Source organism: Crotalus tigris, unplaced genomic scaffold, assembly GCF_016545835.1.
Source record: "Crotalus tigris isolate CLP2741 ecotype Arizona unplaced genomic scaffold, ASM1654583v1 scf7180000017975.10810073628:1450386, whole genome shotgun sequence".
NCBI classification, from domain to species: domain Eukaryota; kingdom Metazoa; phylum Chordata; class Lepidosauria; order Squamata; family Viperidae; genus Crotalus; species Crotalus tigris.
In genome coordinates, this window is record NW_024096754.1 from 1194933 (window position 1) to 1213918 (window position 18986).

Below are 18986 nucleotides of genomic sequence, written 5' to 3' on the forward strand. Positions count from 1 at the left end.
AATGGCTTGCCCGGTCAGTGTTGGTGGGGGTGTTCCTGCAGGTCCCTTGATCAGGTTGTTGGTGACTGATTGTTTGTCGAACGATAATTATTTGCTGCTGAGGATGCTCCCTAGTTGGGTCACGAAACACTCGCAAGCAAACGGCCCAGAGAGCGCCAAACACCCTCCAATTCCCTCTCCTCCTCCTCCTCCTCTTTTCATTCACTTCATCTGCACAAGTACCACACACACCCCACACACACACACACACACACACACACACACACCCTTCTAGCACCGGTGAGGTTGCCCTGATTGGATCACGAAACAATCCTTGATCTTCCGACTGATTCCTCAATGTTAAAGAATCCTTGGAGCGCTTTGGAAAAGAAGTCGGGAGGTTTCGGCTCATTCCCTGGACCAGAGGGGGGGGGGGATATATGTGTGTGTGTGTGTGTGTGTGTGTGTGTGTGTGTGTGTGTGTGTGTGTTTTCTGAGGTTTTTGCGGGTGTTTGTATATAGGTCTTTGGTTGTTCGGGTTTTCTCCCGCGTAAAATTGGAAGTGTCTTGGCGACGTTTCGACAAAGACCCATTCGTCATCTTCAGGCTGGTGTTTTCAGCTTCATGCTTCGAGCAGCTGCTCAAAGCACGAGCAATTTCCAATTTTATATATATATATATATTTGTTTTCTGAGGTTTTCGCGGGTATTTGTATGTAGGTCTTTGGTTGTTCGGGTTTTCTCCCGCGTAAAATTGGAAGTGTTTGGCGACGTTTCGACGAAGTCCCATTCATCATCTTCAGGCTGGTGTTTTCAGCTTCGTGCTTTGAGCAGCAATGTGTGGTCTTAGCTGTTTCTTCCTTTTAACTGCCAGTGGGGGTATGAACTGATTGGGTGGGAGCTTGACTGTGTTCTGATTGGGTGGAGGTGTGTTCTGAATGGTTAGGGGCTTGGCTGTGCTCTGATTGGCTGGGGGAGTGTTCTGTTTGGTTGTGCTCAGGTTAGTCTGAGTTGCAGAAGCCAGACCACAGCTGCATCATTAGCCACTTTAAATCCCTCCAATCCATACATGAAGCAAACTGACACCCTCCATGGAGAGGAGGCATGACCACGAACGCGAAGCCAAAAAAAAAAAAAAAGCAAGGCAGCCCAAAATCTTAAACCCCTCTTCAACTCAGACTAACCTGAGCACAACCAAACAGAACACTCCCCCAGCCAATCAGAACACAGCCAAGCTCCCACCCAATCAGTTCATACCCCCACTGGCAGTTAAAAGGAAGAAACAGCTAAGACCACACATTACTCCTCGAAGCACAAAGCTGAAAACACCAGCCTGAAGATGACGAATGGGACTTCGTCGAAACGTCGCCAAGACACTTCCAATTTACTTTACAAAAACAGCCTCACTCTACCTCGCCTTCCGATTTCACGCCGACCACTTTGCCGTTCTCTATGACAATCTCTTCGATGGGCTTGTTCAACATGTAGGTCCCTCCGTAGATGGCACTGAGCCTGCCGACAAAAGCAAAACAGACAATCCGGTTGGTCCAAAGTCAAAAAAACGATTTAAATGGCACCTTCGGCTGACCGAGCCCCAATGTGGACCATGATCTAAGGCACTGGTTCTCAACCTGTGGGTTGGGACCCCATTTGGGGTCAAACGACCATTTCACGGGGGTCGCCAAACAACGCAGCCCGCCATTTTTTTCCCCCTTTTCCTTAGCTGTGCTATTCCCTTTTAGTCTATTGGCTTTCCAAAGCCAATAGGAATTGTCCAGGCTGTCTCTGCCCTGCTGAGCCTGCCAAAAGTCCCAGTCTGCAAACGGTGCTGCACCAAACGGGCTCTGTTGACCAGACTTCTTTGCACGATCTCCGTTTCCCCAAACTGGAACGTTCCCGTGCCATCCCAATTGGGGGGGGGAGTTAAAAGAGGCAGCAGCCTAGCATTCCTACATAGTCATAAACAAACTAAATCTAATCTCCTTTGAATTTAGCCGGTCCTTATCTGCAACAACCTGCCTCCAGAAGCGGTGAATGCTCCGACACTGGAAGTTTTTAAGAAGAGACTGGACAGCCATTTGTCCGAAATGGTCTAGGGCTTCCTGCCTGAGCAGGGGGTTGGACTAGATGACCTCCAAAGTCCCTTCCAACTTTATAATAATAATAATAATATTGTTATTATTATGGATCATCGCACAGTCAGCCAGATGTTCAGACCGGATTTGGCATTTTTGTCTACCTATTGAGTCCTTACCCAGGACCTGGGATAGGCAGATGTGGATGTTTGATGGTATTACAGATATCGTCGCAGGATGGAAGCAGTTCCTAGTAAGGCCGCCTTTTGCAATTGACTAATAGCGAATTTGTCAATGCCAATGGTGTTCAAGTGGTGCTCCAGTTGTTTTGGGATTGCACCCAAGGAGCCTATGACTATTGGTACTACCCTTGCTTGCTTTTGCCACAGTCTTTCTATTTCTATTTGTAGGTCTTTGTATTTTGTTATCTTCTCCAGTTCTTTCTCGTCTATTCTGCCGTCTCCAGGCATTGCCACGTCCACTATCCAGACTTTTTTGTCTTTCTTATCGACAATTGTTGTTGTTATTATGGATCATCGCACAGTCAGCCAGATGTTCAGACTGGATTTGGCATTTTCTCTACCTATCGAGTCCTTACCCTGGACCTGGGATGATGATGATTAAATAAAAGGCTATTAATTGGACTTGGTAGCCCAAACAAGTCCGTCTCCCCCCCCCCCCAGCGAAGGTCTCACCTGGCGAATCCCTGGGGCAGCTCGCCCAAGCCATAGAGAGGGTAGAGGTAGGGACTTTTGCCGTATCTCGCCAAAGACTCGCTGTACAGTTTAATCCTGTTGATGGTTTCTTGGCAAGGTTGATCTAGATAGCTGAAAGAAAAAAAGAAAAGAAAAGAAAAGAAAGAAGGGAAGTTAGAAGAAAGGAAAGGGAAGGGAAGGAAAGGAAAGGAAAGGAAAGGGAAGGGAAGGGAAGGGAAGGAAAGGAAAGGAAAGGAAAGGAAAGGAAAGGAAAGGAGGGAAGGGAAGGGAAGGAAAGGAAAGAAAAGGAAGAGGAAAGGAAAGGAGGAAAGGGAAGGGAAGGCAGAAAGTTGAGATCATGGGTAGGCCAATATAACCTGGGACTACAACTCCCAGAATTCCTGAGCCAGCTATTATAGCTCAGGAATTCTGGGAGTTGAAGTCCCCAGGTTGTAAAGTCGCCATAGTGCCCTGGTTTAGACGAAGTGAGGGAAAACCCAGGCGAAGTGGGGAGGGGTCTCTCTCGGGGAGGGGGGTCCACTTACTCATCCGTCCTGTACAGGGCCAGGGCGTGGCCCGTGAAGTCAATCACATCCTGGCCGAGGTCAAACTTCTTGTAGACGTCGCGCATGGTGGTCTTCTTGGGGTCCACCCCTTCGAAGGTGCGGGCGTCGTTCTCGTCAAAGTTGGCCACGTAGACTAGAAACTTCCGGAAGCGTCTTTTCTCAAACAGGCCCATCAAACCTTCAAAAGGCAAAACAGCCCTCTGAGTGAGGAGGAATGACAAATGTGCGCTTCTCTCCTGGTTTGTTCTAGAGCAGGGGGAGGCAACCTTGGCTCTTTTATGACTGGTGGACTTCAACTCCCAGAATTCCTGAGCCAGCCACACTGAGGGGAAAGGGAGAGGTTTCCAAGCTGAGCCATGCTGGCTCAGGAATTCTGGGAGTTGAAGTCCACGAGTCATGAGGGGGCCATAGTTCCCTCATGCTGGCTCAGGAATTCTGGGAGTTGAAGTCCACGAGTCATAAAAGGGCCAAGGTTGCCTACCCCTGTCCTAAGTCCTCCTGTTCTAAGCGGTGAGCCTCCTAGACCAGGGGTAGGCAACCTTGGCTCTTTTATGACTCATGGACTTCAACTCCCAGAATTCCTGAGCCAGCCTGGCTAAGCTTGGAAACCTCTCCCTTTCCCCTCAGCATGGCCGGCTCAGGAATTCTGGGAGTTGAAGTCCACCAGTCATAAAAGAGCCAAGGTGGCTTACCCCTATCCTAAGAACTTAGAGAGGAGCATCAATGGGGCTCCAGCCAGTTCCCCCTAACTGTGGACTGGAGATTGTTCTGGAGTATAGGGAGTCCTCGACTTATAACCATTTGCCTAGTGACGGCACTGGTAAAAAAAGTGACTTCGGACTGTTTTTCACACTTACAGCCACTGCAGCGTCCCCACGGTCACGTGATCAAAACTGGCCACTGGGATGTATTTATGATGGTTGCACGATGTCCCGGGAGCATGTGATCTCCTTTTGTGACCCACTCACCGGCAAAATCAACGGGAGAAGCCGGATTCACTTAAGAACAGTTTTAAGAACTGCAGTGATTCACTTCACAATGGTATTAAGAACTTAACTGCAGTGATTCACTTAACAGTGTTAAGAAAACTGCAGTGATTCACTTCACAACTGTGTTAACTGCAGTGATTCACTTAACTAGTGTTAAGAATTTAACTGCAGTGATTCACTTAACAAATGTTAAGAACTTAACTGTAGTGATTAACTTCACCACAGTTAACTGCAGTGATTCATTTAACAGTTAACTGCAGTGATTCACATCAAGTGTTAAAAACTGCAGTGATTCACTTCACAAGTTAAGAACTTAACTGCAGTGATTTACTTCACAACTGTGTTAACTGCAGTGATTCACTTAATGCTAACTGCAGGGATTCACTTAACAGTTAAAAACTGCAGTGATTCACTTAACAAGTGTTAAGAATTTAACTGCAGTGATTCACTTAACGAATGTTAAGAACTTAACTGCACTGATTCACTTCACCACAGTTAACTGCAGTGATTCACTTAACAGTTAACTGCAGTGATTCACTTATCAAGTGTTAAAAACTGCAGTGATTCACTTAACAAGTTAAGAACTTAAGTGCAGTGATTTACTTCACAACTGTGTTAACTGCAGTGATTCATTTAATGTTAACTGCAGCGATTCACTTAAGAACAGTGGCAAGGAAGATCGTAAAATGGAACCCAGTGTCACTGAAGAACCGTCTTGCTCAGCAACAAAACTTCTGGGACTCCATTGTGGCTGTAAGGCGAGGCCTACCAATGCGATGATCCGGCAACCCCCATTGTGATCCCCCTGGTGGGATCCATCACGAGAAAGACCCATTGGCTTACTGGAGGCGAGGGCTTCCGCTTCGGTTGAAGGGACTTTATAGATCTTCCCGCCCTTGTAGACGAAGCTGCCTTCGATCACCTTGAAGTCCAGGTAGCGAGTCACCTCCGTGTACAGCAGCATCTTGACCAACTGGCCTGCAGGTGGAAAAAGAAAACAGGTCCCAGTATGAATCACCCAGTATGAACCCAGGCAGGCAGGCGAGGAATGCTACAGACGAGACGCCGCCGGTGGTTCAAGAACTCTGCGCTGGGGGGGGGGGTCCAGGAAGGGAGCCTTCTCCGTCTTTGCTCCCCATTCTGTGGGATATTCTCTCCTATCCCACCCCCTCCCCAAGAGGTGAGGCTAGCCCTCGCCTTCCTGGCCTTCCAGAAAAGACTCAAAACGTGGCTGTCCTGGTTCCGACAGAGGAGACTCTTCAAAGAACTTTGAGGCATTGTTTACCTTAAGGAATCTTTATTCGAGTAGCATAATGTATATAGACATTAAGCCAAAATATGGATTCCCCTCCCCTGATCACATAGTATCAAAGCACAATTCCCTCCTCCAATTCACAGTCATAAATCACATTCCCCAATTCGCTTGAAATGCAGGCTTCCCCTCCAGTTCTTCCACCCGCCATTCCTTATCATCTCTTATTTCAAAAACCCTGGTTCTCACGCTAATTACAGTATTGTTATGTCTAGCTAAACTCTCGTGCATCTTCCTCCTCCACCCCCCCCCAGTCTCATCTAATTCTAACTCTAATTCTAAGAGTAAAACATAAGAAGGAAAATGGCTGCATCTTCATCTGTTGTCCAAGCCAGAACGTCCGGTGTTAGCAGCGTTGACAATGGCTTGGGGTGTCTAGAGCAGCGGTTCTCAACCTTTTTAATGCCGCCACCCCCCAACCGGTCGTAAGTCGAGGACTACTCAACCGGTCGTAAGTCGAGGACTACTCAACTGGTGCAGCACCGTTTGCAGAATGGGACTTTTGGCGGGCTCAGCAGGGCAGAGACAGCCTGGACAATTCCTATTGGCTTTGGAAAGCCAACAGAATTAGACTCTATTCAAGAGAGTCTATTCTATTGGCTTTCAAAAGCCAATAGAATAAAAGGGAGGAGCACAGCTAAGGAAAAGGGGGGGGGGGAAATGGCAGACTGCGTTGTTTGGCGACCCCCGTGAAATGGTCGTTCGACCCCCAAATGGGGTCCCGACCCACAGGTTGAGAAGCACTGGTCTAGAGGAACATGCAGCCGTGGGGCCGATTAGCCCCCCCCAGAAAGCCCCACCTCCTTTTAAAGTGCTTTTATTTTTCAAGAGGCAAATGGACTTTCCTGTTTCCTATAGAACTTTTTAATTGAGTCTGTCGGCTTCCATTGTACTAAGTACTGCAATTTCCCTTTAAAAATCCTAGAATCAAGAATACGCTTTACTTCGTAGTGGGTCTGACCCGCCACCACAAGGGGCCGGGGTTCCACTTTAAGGCCTTCCCCTAAGAAGGTCGTAAGTTGAGGACCCACCTGCAAGATAAAGGAAATCCATTACGCAGCCCGGAGGGATAGCTGCCGTGTGTGCTGCAGCATTTTCAGAGGGCTGAGACACAAAAGAAGTAGCAGTAAAGGAAAGCCACTGTTTTATTTCTAGCAGGAGAAGAAAGCAGTCAAGGCCGTTTCCGGCCACTCACCACAGGCCATAAGAAATTTGGGGATCAGATCGACGTTCCAGTCTCTTCCTCGGCCCATCGACTCCGGGACGACTCCTGGCATGGAAAACCTTTTGTACAGCTTTTAAGAACAAGAGGAGGTGAAGTTAGGAGGGGTTGGGCACTTCGCCCACCTAGGAAAAAATATCTGTAAACTGACCAGAATCAGAAGGGAACCAGAAGGGAAAGAGAGAAAGAAAGAAAGAAAGAAAGAAAGAAAGAAAGAAAGAAAGAAAGAAAGAAAGAAAGGAAGGAGAAAGGAAGGAGAAAGGAGGGAGGGAGGGAATGAGAAAGAAAGAGGGAGAGAAAGAAGGAAGGAAAGAAAAAGAAAGAAAGAAAGAAAGAAAGAAAGAAAGAAAGAAAGAAAGAAAACAGAGGAAGAGGGAGAGAGGGGAAGGGAGGAATGAAGGAAGAGAAGAAAAAAGGAATGGGAAAGAAAGGAAAGAAAGGATGAAGGGACAGGGAAAGAAAGAGAAAGAAAAAAGGAAAGCAAGCACGAAAGGATGAAGGGAATAGGAAAGAAAGAAGAGAAAGAAGAGAGAGAGAGAAGGAAGAAGAAAGGAAGGAAGGAAGGGAGGGAGAGGGGGGAAAAGGAATGAAGGAAAGAGAAGAGAAAGAAAGAAAGAATGGGAAAGGAAAGAAATAAAGGATGAAGGGATTGGGAAAGAAAGAGAAAAGAAAGAGAAAAAGAAAGGAAAGCAAACAAGCAAGAAAGGATGAAGGGAATGGGAAAGAAAGGAGGAGAAAGAAAGAAAGAAAGAAAGAAAGAAAGAAAGAAAGAAAGGAGAAAGAAAGAGGAGAAAGAAAGAAGAAAAAGGAAGGAAGGAAGGAAGGAAGGAAGGAAGGAAGGAAGGAAGGAAGGGAGGGAGGGAGGGAGGGAGGGAGGGAGGCAAGGCAAGGATACTCACATCTTCCAGGGGTGTAATAGAAGCACTTTCCCCTCCATAGTAAGCATTGCGGTCCATGTGCAGGACCTTTTTGCCATTCACCGACATGATGCCAGAGAGGATGCATTCCTGCAGAAAGCGCAGATATCAGAACAAAATCAAGCAGGGGGCTGGACTAGAAGACCTCCAAGGTCCCTCGCAGCTCTGTTATTCTACGTTATCCTTTGCCTTCCTGCCTTCTGATGCGGCCCCCACCTGCCACACACTTCCCTCTAGAAAGCACAGCTGTTGTGTTGGACTGTCGTCCAGGGGCTCTTTGGCCAGGCTGCCAAGAGACTAGCTGGACTTGGATTGTCTGGTAAACACAAATAATTGCTTTTATCTGTGTCGGTTCACAACAATAAAGGAACTACACTTGACTTACAAACACTGACTTACAACCTTGACTTGCAACAATTCATTTAGCGATCCTTTGAAGTTTTACAACGGCACCGGAAAAAAAAGGGACTTTAGGACCGTTTCAGCACCCCACACGATCAAAATCGGACGTTTTATTCCCAACAATTGTTCCACTGCAACTTCCTACACTTATTTTCCAAAACAAGGTCAAGAAGCGTCTCACTCAAAATAAGTGTGTCCTAAACAGTGAGAACAATTAACCAGTGGAACAACCCGCCTCCAGAAGCAGTGAATGCTCCAGCACTGGAAGTGTTTAAGAAGAGACTGGACAGCCATTGGTCCAAAATGGGATAGGGTTTCCTGCCTGAGCAGGGGACTGGACTAGATGACCTCCAAGGTCCCTTCCAACAGTATTATTATTATTACGGATCATCGCCCAGTCAGCCAGACGTTCAGACTGGATTTGGCATTTTTGTCTACCTATCGAGTCCTTACCAAGGACCTGGGATGGGCAGATGTGGATGTTTGATGGTATTACAGATATCGTCGCAGGATGGAAGCAGTTCCTAGTAAGGCCGCCTTTTGCAATTGACTAATAGCGAATTTGTCAATGCCAATGGAGTTCAAGTGGTGCTCCAGTTGTTTTGGGATTGCACCCAAGGCGCCTATGACTATTGGTACTACCCTTGCTTGCTTTTGCCACAGTCTTTCTATTTCTATTTGTAGGTCTTTGTACTTTGTTATCTTCTCCAGTTCTTTCTCTTCTATTCTGCTGTCTCCAGGCACTGCCACGTCCACTATCCAGACTTTTTTGTCTTTCTTATCGACAGTTGTTAAGTCTGGGGTGTTATGTTGCATGTGCTTGTCTGTTTGAATTCTGAAGTCCCAGAGCAGTTTAATTTTATCATTTTCTATGACTTTCTCTATTTATGATCCCACCAGTTTTTGCTTACAGGCAAATGATATTTTTTGCAGATCTTCCAATGCACCATTGTTGCTACTTTGTCATGCCGCTACTTGTAGTCAGTCTGTGCAATCTTCTTGCAACAGCTTACCAGGTGGTCCACTGTTTCTTCAGCTTCTTTGCATAGGCAGCACTTACTGTCTGTTGCTGTCTTCTCAATTTTGACTTTGTATGCATTTGTCCTTAAGGCTTGGTCTTGTGCAGCCAGAATTAGTCCCTCGGTCTTTTTCTTCAATTTTCCTGCTCTTAGCCATTGCCAGGTCTTGTTATTATCTGCTTTCCCAGCTATTTGTTTAATGTATTGGCCATGTAATGCTTTGTCTTCCCATGCCTCTATTCTGTTCTTCATTTGGTCTTTCTTGTTGTTCTTGTTGTTGTTATAATAACTCCGTTTCTTTTCTTTTCATGGTGTAAGCGGGAGAGAATGGGAACAATGGCCGCGTTTGAAGGACTGGTTAAGCCTGTGAGTGTCTCCACTGAAATCCTCTGATCCATCATAAATATATTTCTAACGAAGGACCAGTTGGATTAGGACCCCAACTTGCCTTGCTGCATTTTAAACGTTCTGTATCTAGGATGCTGAAGGTACAGTAATGGCCAAAATTGTGGAAACCTTTTGGGAAAAGTGTATTTTTGAGGTTTGATGGCTAATAACACCACTTTTTTGCGGGGGGAGTAGTACCATAAAATTATATATCGGTGGAAAGATAATTTAATCAAGAATGTAACGCAACCAAGTTTGTTCAATTATCTGTACTGTGTTCTATGAAAAGTTATAGCCAAATAACCAGAAAAAGGAAGCACAACTTGCTTAGGTTGATCTCAGGTAGCTTTCCTTCATTTGATTGTAGCCAATCAGCGTTTAGAAAGCCAATCAGGTGTCCTCTTGTTTTGGCCATGAGCCAATCAGATCACAGCAGGATCCAGTTATTGATCTCATGTATTGAAGCTGAGAGGAGGACATTTGTCAGTGTGTTATGTGATGGCTATCAAGTTGGTTGGGGGTTTTTTTTGCGTTCTTTCATTTAGTGAGCTTGTTAAACATAATAAAATTAAAGTCATGGTGCAAAGAGTTGACTGGTCACCCAGAAAGCGATGTAAACTAGTCTTATTAAGTGAACAAGGCTACAATTATAAAGAAATTAGAAGAAAAATGGGTGGAAACTTAACCAAAGGTGGCATTTCTACTGTACACTTTTAGTTTCCACAATTTTGGTCAATACTGCGCAAGCAGAAGATGGACGGTAGCAGCCAACGGGAGCAAAGCAATCCCAATTTATGGCAGGGCTCTCCAACCTTGGCACCTTTTAAGACTTGGTGGACTTCAACTGCATCCAGTTTTGGTCACCACGGTGTAAAAAAAAAAATGTGGAGACTCTAGAAAGAGTGCAGAGAAGAGCAACAAAGATGATCAGGGGACTGGAGGCTAAGGCATATAAAGAACGGCTGCTGGAATTGGGCATATCTAATTTAATAAAGAGAAGGATGAGGGGGGGACAGGATAGCAGTCTTCCAGTATCTCAGGGGCTGCCCCAAAGAAGAGGAAGTCAAGCTATTTTCCAAAGCGCCTGCAGGCAGGACAAGAAGCAACAGATGGAAACTAACCAAAGAGAGAAGCAACCTAGAACTAAGGAGAAACTTCCTGACAGTGAGAACAATTAACCAGTGGAACTACCTGCCTCCAGAAGCGATGAATGCTCCAACACTGGAAGATTTTAAGAAGCCACTGGACAGCCATTTGTCTGAAATGGTATAGGGTTACCTGCCTGAGCAGGGGGTTGGACTTGATGACCTCCAAGGTCCCTTCCAACTTTATTATTATTATTATAACTCCCAGAATTCCTCGGCCCTCCTCTATTTAAAAGGAGCCCCAATTTGACAGCCCCCACCCCCAAATCCCTCCCAACAGAGTTCCAAGCCAGCGTCGCCAAGTTAAAAAGTAGCAGAGGTGTTTGCTAAGAGCAGGCAAGCCGGTTCTTGCCCTTGGCTCTCCCTGCCTCTTACTTGAAAATCAAGCTTTATAATTAAGGTGGAGGCTTATCTTGCAGCTTAAGCTTAAGCGTACTTTTTTTTTTTTTTGGGGCTCTGCAAGCATCCCATACTGTTGCTGGGTGCAGGAAAGCTACAACTTGGCACCCAGATGAAATTGCAACAGGAAGGTTGCTCAACCGGAGGTGGGGAAGAATTAGGCCCGAGCAAAGCAAGGGAGGGAAGCAAGGAAACATAAAATCTGATCTGCAGGGCTATCACCAGAGGGCAACCCATTCGTAGGCTGGAATCGCTCAATTTAAGGGGGGGGGGAAATCAATTTTTGCAGCAGAATCCAGATGGATCCGAACCCCCTTTTCCAATCAAAGTGAGAGGCAGGTACAGGTCGTCCTCAACTTACAACCGTTCATTTAGTGACCGTTCAAAGTTACAACGGCACTGAAATAGGATAGGATGAGAATAGAATAGAATAGAATAGAATAGAATATAGAATATGGAATGGAATAGAATGGAATAGAATAGAATATAGAATATGGAATAGAATAGAATAAGGAATAGAATACAATAGAACAGAATAGAATAAGAAACAGAATAGAATAGAATAGAACAGAACAGAAAAGAACAGAATAGGATGATAATAGAATGATAATAGAATAGGATGAGAATAGGATGAGAATAGAATAGAATAGAAAATAGGGAATAGAATAGAATAGAATAGGAGCTGGAAGGGAACTTGGAGGTCATCTAGTCCGACCCCCTGCTCAGGCAGGAAACCCTACACCAGGCGTAGGCAACCTTGGCTCTTTTATAACTCGTGGACTTCAACTCCCAGAATCCCTGAGCCAGCCTGGCTCATCATGGAATCCTCTCCCTTTCCCCTCAGCATGGCTGGCTCAGGAATTCTGGGAGTTGAAGTCCACCAGTCCTAAAAGAGCCAAGGTTGCCTACCTCCGCGCTATACCATTTCAGAAAATGGCTGTCCAGTCTCTTCTTAAAAACCTCCAGGGATGGAGCAGCCACGATTTCTAGTGGCAGGTTGTTCCACTGGTTAACTGTCCTCACTGTTAGGAAGTTTCTCCTTAGTTCCAGGTTGCTTCTCTCTCTGATGGGTTTCCATCCATTCCTTCTTGTCCTGCCTTCGTGTTCTTTGGGGAATAGGTTGACCCCCTCCTCTTCCTTGGGGCAGCCCCTTAAATACTGGAAGATACTGCTATATCGTGTCTCCCCTATTTCTTCTTTTCACACTGGCCACCGTGGCAGCAACCCCGTGGTCACGTGATCAAAATCCAGATGCTTGGAAACTGACATGGACTTATGACAGTTGCAGCGCCCCAGGTTCAGGCGATCCCCTTTTGCGACCTTCCGACAAGTCAAGTCGAGGGGGAAGAAGCTGGATTCACTTAACAACCATGTGACTAGCTTAACAACCGAAGAGATTCACTTAACGACTCGAGCAAGGAAGACGGCAGAATGGGGCAAAACTCAACTTAAGCAAGGGTAAATTTTGGGGCTTCCTTCAGAATTCAGTGTTTCTCAACCTTGACCATTTTAAGGCACGTGGACTTCAACTCCCAGAATTCCACAGCCAGCGATGCTGGCTGTGGAATTCTGGGAGTTGAAGTCCACGTGCCTTAAAATGGTCAAGCTTGAGAAACACTATAGGAACGTTTGATTATTATATATTGGCCTTATTTTCTCAGGGATGGAGCAGGGGCTCCATCCCTGAGAAGGGAATGCTGGATAAACCGGGATAAAAGGAAGCCCAGTTTTCTTGGCTGCAGAAGCGGAAGGAAAACTGGGGGGGGGGGGGCAGGCTGAGCCAGATCACATGTCCCCAGAAGACCCGGGTCTGGGGGGGGGGGTCGTCTGTATGAACCCAACTCTGCAGGTGGGAGGGGGAGGAGATAAAAAAGAGGGGCACAAAAAGTGTGAGGAAGATTAAAGGGGGGGGGGGGACAGGAGGCTCAGAAAATAAGGCCAATATATAATAATCAAACGTTCCTATAGTGTTTCTCACCCTTGACCATTTTAAGGCACGTGGACTTCAACTCCCAGAATTCCACAGCCAGCGATGCTGGCTGTGGAATTCTGGGAGTTGAAGTCCACGTGCCTTAAAATGGTCAAGGGTGAGAAACACGGCTTCAGATCAAAGCCACGGGATGACCTCAGTATCCTGGTTAACTGCTTCAGGGAGAAGCAGATGGACGGCATCAAAGAAGACACAAGAAACAGAGCTGAGGCGGGTTAATGATTGAGCCCAACAAAGTGGCAACAAACAATTCACTCTATTGTCGTCAGGTTTCAGAGATTAAGCCACAATCACAACCATCACAGGGAGACCGTGAGCAATTCTAGGTGGGGGGGGGGGGAACAGAGGAAAGGAAAATACAGATTGCAAAGGTTAGGGCTTCAATGACTGTACTTTGAGGTCCCCCCCCCCAGTTCTGTCAATTATCCAGAGGAAGGGTTCTCTAAACAGCTGGCAGGCACCTGCATAAAGGAGATGCCAGAAGGAGCAACTACAAAGCCTATACAGAAACAGTGCTGTCCCTCCCTTTGCAGAAGAGGCTGATTCTGCGGGAGATGGTTCCCCCTTGTACTAAGACTAGCCCTGATGGTGTTCCCTAGTTGGGTCATGAAACGTCTGCAAGAAAACCACCCAGTTCAGAGAGCATCAAGGACCCCACAATTTTTCTTCTCCTTCCTTCCTTTCCTTTCCTTCTCCTCCTTTCCACTCCTTTCCAGCACTGATGATGTTCCCTAGTTGGGTCATGAAACGTCTGCAAGAAAACCACCCAGCTCAGAAAGCACCAAGGACCCCACAGTCCTTCCTTCCTTCCTTCCTTCCTTCCTTCCTTCCTTCCCTTCCCCCTCCTTTCTAACACTGATGATGTTCCCTAGTTAGTTCATGAAACGTTTGCAAGAAAACCACAAAGCTCAGAGAGCACCAAGGACCCCACAGTTCTTCTTCTTCTCCTCCTCTCCTCTCCTTCCTTCCTTCCTTCCTTCCTTCCTTCCTTCCTTCCTTCCTTCCTCCCTTTCTTTCCTTATTCTATCTCTATCCTTCTTTGTACCCTTTTCTCTTTTCTTTTCCTTCCTTCCTTCCTTCCTTTCCTTCCTAGGACCCTTCATTTTCAACCCCAAGCTACAAATATTGTCTTTTACTGGGAGTGGTTTTCCTTGCATGATTCTATGTAAACAGAAATCAAACCCCCCTCCCTTCTAGCACTGATGATGTTCCCTAGTTGGGTCATGAAACGTCTGCAAGGAAACCACCAAGCTCGGAGAGCAACAAGGACCCCACAGCTCAACGCTGAGCTACGAAGATTTTCTTCTACCTGCTCCACTACACGGCTTACTTACAGTAACGGTCACATTAGCAGATGCCAGCCTGCTTGTGCCCCGGCTATAAGTCCTCGAATTGCACCCATTAAATGACCAAAGTTTTGAAGGCACTGAAGAAAAGCGACTTATGATCGGTCCTCACACTTATGACCGCTGCAGCCTCCCTGTGGATTTTTGAAAAGTCAATGGGGGAAGACAGATTTGTTTAGCGACCATGTGGTTCACTTAACAATTGCAGTGACAAAAAAAGTAGTAAAATTGGGCACGATTCACATAAACCCCCATCTTCCATAGAAATGGAAATTCTCTTCCTCTGTGGTCGTAAGTTGAGGACTGCCTGTATCCTGAACGCAGTATTCTTCATTTCAGAGATTTATGTTTGAGGGAGTCTGAGAAGACCACCAGCGTATGGACTGAAAGCATTAGAATTTTAAATATATTAAATATTAAACTTTTATCAGGCGCATGCTCTAACCCAGGGGTCTTCAAACTTGGCTCTTTGATGACTTGTGGACTTCAACTCCCAGAATTCCTTAGCCAGGCTTATATGGTCCATGCTGGCTGAGGAATTCTGGGAGTTGAAGTCCACAAGCCATAAAAGGGCCAAGTTTAAAGACCCTTGCTTGTGGACTTCAGCTCCCAGAATTCCTCAGCCAGCATGGACCATATAAGCCAGGGGTCTTCAAACTTGGCCCTTTTATGGCTTGTGGACTTCAACTCCCAGAATTCCTCAGCCAGCATAGACCATATAAGCCTGGCTGAGGAATTCTGGGAGTTGAAGTCCAAAGTCATCAAAGGGCCAAGTTTGCAGACCCCTGGCTTATATGGTCCATGCTGGCTGAGGAATTCTGGGAGCTGAAGTCCACAAGCAAGGGTCTTTAAACTTGGCCCTTTTATGACTTGTGGACTTCAACTCCCAGAATTCCACAGCCAGGAATAAAAGGGCCACGTTTGAAGACCCCAGGCTTATATGGTCCATGCTGGCTGAGGAATTCTGGGAGCTGAAGCCCACAAGTCATAGAAGGGCCATGTTTGAAGACCCCTGCTGTAACCACAAGGAACAACTTTGCTACCATATCGTTTCTCCTGAACTTATGACTCATGCAATCTGTTTCCTCTGTCCTCTGTGTAACTCTACCACAACAGAAGCATCTGTTCATCTAGGAACAAAAATCTCGAAGTCTGTGCAAAGTTTCTATTTAGACCAGGGGTCTCCAAACTTGGCAACTTTTAAGATTTGTGGACTTCGACTCCCAGAATTATTATTAAGTGAATCACTGCAGTTGTTAAGTTAGTAATCTGAATCTGCTTTCCTGACTGACTTTGCTTGTCAGGTCGCAAAAAGGGATGGTATGATCTGAGACACTGGGACCGTCATAAATGTGAGTCATTTGTCAATCGCCTGACCCGCGAGAGGATGCTGCAACGGTTGTAAGGGTGGGGAAATGGTCGTCACTTTTTTTCCCAGTGCTGCTGTAACTTCAAACGGTCACTAAATGCACTGTTATAAATCAAGGACTGCTTGCATTTCGTTTGTAGTAAAAAAAAAAAAGCAGTCAAGAATCTTGTGACATCTTCAAGACCAGCACACATTTGTTATTGCAGAAGCTGCTGAGAAGCACACTTCGTTTCAGATATTGCATATTTTTTTTATTCAGGCGCCTGCCTCCGCCAGCCATTCTCCTTTCAGGAAGCCGATTACGGATTCGCAAATATTATTTCCAAACAAGGTGCTGATACAGCGTTACGGCTGGGCTGGCCACAATCTGGCGAGGCTGCAAGATCATCTACCCCGTAGCTAATCCTTGCCCAGCCCGCAAGAGCCAGCCGGGGGCTGTGCAGCTGCCAAAAAGGCCACCGCAGTTGTGCCCACAGGAAAAAAAAAATGACAATAAAGGTTATCGAATCGGATCGAATCTACCTAAAGGTCCATTAACATCGGGACCAATCTAAGCTGAACAAGGGGAAATCCTCAATATGCTGGAAGTGTGGAGAGAACGTTGGGAATTACTACCACATGTGGTGGCAATGCCCAAAGGCACACAAATTTGGGAACATATTAAAGAAATGGCTGGAAGAAATTTTGCTAATAGTGATAGAGGCCAAACCAGATTTTTTTTTAATTGAGAATTATAGAAAGAAGATATAAGAGCCGAGGTGGCGCAGCAGTTAGAGTGCAGTACTGCAGGCCACTTTAGCTGACTGTGTTCAGCAGGTCAGCGGTTCAAATCTCACCGGCTCAAGGTTGACTCAGCCTTCCATCCTTCCGGGGTAGGTAAAATGAGGACCCAGATTGTTGGGGGCAATGTAAATATATATATATATACATTGCTTACTGGTGTACACCGCTTCGAGAGTGCTTGCACTTAAAGCGGTATATAAGTCTCATAAATAAATAAATAAATATAAGATACAAATTATTTACTACTGCATATAGCGGCACGAATAGCCTTTGCTCAAAAATGGAAGGAGAAAGATACTCCAACTTGAAGAGGAAATATTACTGAAAATTTTCAATTGCGCTGAAATGGGTAGACTTACGTGGGAACTCAAGGACAAAAGTGAAACTAAGTACTACAAAATCTAGGAACAACTTTATGATTGGATAGAGTCCCAGTGTTTCTCAACCTTGACAATTTTAAGGCATGTGGACTTCAACTCCCAGAATTACACAGCCAGCTGTGTAATTCTGGGAGTTGAAGTCCACATGCCTTAAAATTGTCAAGGTTGAGAAACACTGGGATAGACAATGAGAGAGTAGCCAAGACAAATGTACAGTGTTAGAATAAAATATAGATTATAGACAAATGTATATTTAAAAGATAAACAGATATATAGAAATAAGGGAAAAAGTGTTAATATTATATTATAAATAGTGAGCAAAAGCTTAAGAATTTTATGTCTAGATGAGTACTAATACTACTGTAAAATGTCAGAAGATGTATGGAACCAGTGACGTCATATCTATGTCCAATGTGTTTTTAATTTTGCATTAATCTATATAAATAAAAAGGTAAAAGTTCGTTTGTTCAAAATCTTAAATCTCCGAAAGTTCTTCACCGATTGCTTTGAAATTTTGACACAACGTTGCATTCGAATACGCGCGTGTTTTTATATACCTATATTATATAGATGTCACACCTGTGACAGGTAAAAACATGCTTTTTTTGAAAAACAGGCAAAAACATGCTTTTTTTAAAAAAACAGCGCCATCTGTTGGACGTAATCTCTATATTTGCACACACAGCGGAACAACAAAAAATATTGTATACCCACAAGCATTGTGAAATTAAACATCTTACAAACGTGCGCTCTCTCTTTTCTTTCTTTTCCATTTAACCAGACTGAGCCACAGCAATGCGTGGCCAGGTACAGCTAGTAAATTCTATTCTAGTGAAATATATATATATATATCGGGACCAATCTAAGCTGAATTAAGTTCAGCCTGACTGTGTGATTTAAAAAGCAACTTTAGTTTGCTTTGCCTTCAAATGAGGAAAGCCAATGTGCCTCTCGAGTGGAAATGTGCCAAGGCACCACAAGGCTTTCACTGCAGCCTGAAGACAGAAAAGCACGCCACGCCCGACACATGACAAGCAGTTTACAACAACAAACCTCCGTAAATTCAGTGGAGGTGCCTACATTTTAGCTGCGAATATTCTGGCGTTCCAGATTCCGTCACCCTCAGCTTTTTTTCTTGCAAGATCTCAGCTGACCCTGTCCACTATGCTCTTAGGGGCAAAGGTTCAGGCTAGCAAACCAGCAAAGAAAGCAGAGTCCTCTTTGTTCGCAGTGTTTCTCAACCTTGACAATTTTAAGGCATGTGGACTTCAGCTCCCAGAATTCCACAGCCAGCATTGCTGGCTGTGGAATTCTGGGAGCTGAAGTCCACATGCCTTAAAATTGTCAAGGTTGAGAAACACTGCGGGAGTCTTTGACTTACAACAGCTCATTGTAAGCTTGCAACAACCCTGAACAACAACCCTGAAAAGTGACTTGCGACAGTGTTTGACACTTCACGACAGTTGCAGCATCCCTTCAAGTGATCAAAATTCAGAGGCTCGGCAACCGGCTCCTATTTATCACGGTCGCAGCGCCCTGGGACGCCCTTTTGCGACCTTCGGCCAAGCAACAACTACAATGGAGCCCAACATTTAATTTGTGAAGTGGGTTTTGCCCCGTTTGGCGACTTCCCTTGCCACACTTGTTAAGCGAATTGCTGCAGTTGTTAAATTAGTAACACGGAGTTGAAGTGCCACTGGCTTCCCATGTTTCTCCGTATCATCTATGTTTACGTACGTGAGTATATGCATAATGGTATTTTTTGAGAGCCGAATGCAACGAAATTTCAGTTTAATGTATGCTGATTCGTGTGTATTTAAAGTGACAATAAAGTTTCTATTCCATTCTATTCTTCATTCTTCCTATTCTATTCTTCATTCCTTTTCTTCTATTCTATTCTTCATTCTATTCTATTCTATTCTTGTATTTTCTTCTCTTATTTCCTATTCCATTCCACTCTATTCTTCTATTGTACTGTATTCTATTCTATTCTGCAATTTGCATTCTATTCT

At 45.2% G+C, this 18986-nt stretch overlaps 1 protein-coding gene across 1 annotated transcript in view; it reads right to left on the bottom strand.

The window, feature by feature from the left end:
• The window catches only part of GDI2 (GDP dissociation inhibitor 2), a 35452-nt gene that overhangs the window by 6232 nt on the left and 10234 nt on the right, over positions 1-18986 (bottom strand). The window contains exons 2-7 of the mRNA XM_039345768.1: positions 7737-7844; positions 6811-6910; positions 5147-5281; positions 3294-3492; positions 2749-2880; positions 1391-1490 (exon numbers count right to left, since the gene is read on the bottom strand). Coding sequence (XP_039201702.1) covers positions 1391-1490; positions 2749-2880; positions 3294-3492; positions 5147-5281; positions 6811-6910; positions 7737-7844 — 774 coding nt within the window. The remainder of the gene's footprint in view (positions 1-1390; positions 1491-2748; positions 2881-3293; positions 3493-5146; positions 5282-6810; positions 6911-7736; positions 7845-18986) is intronic.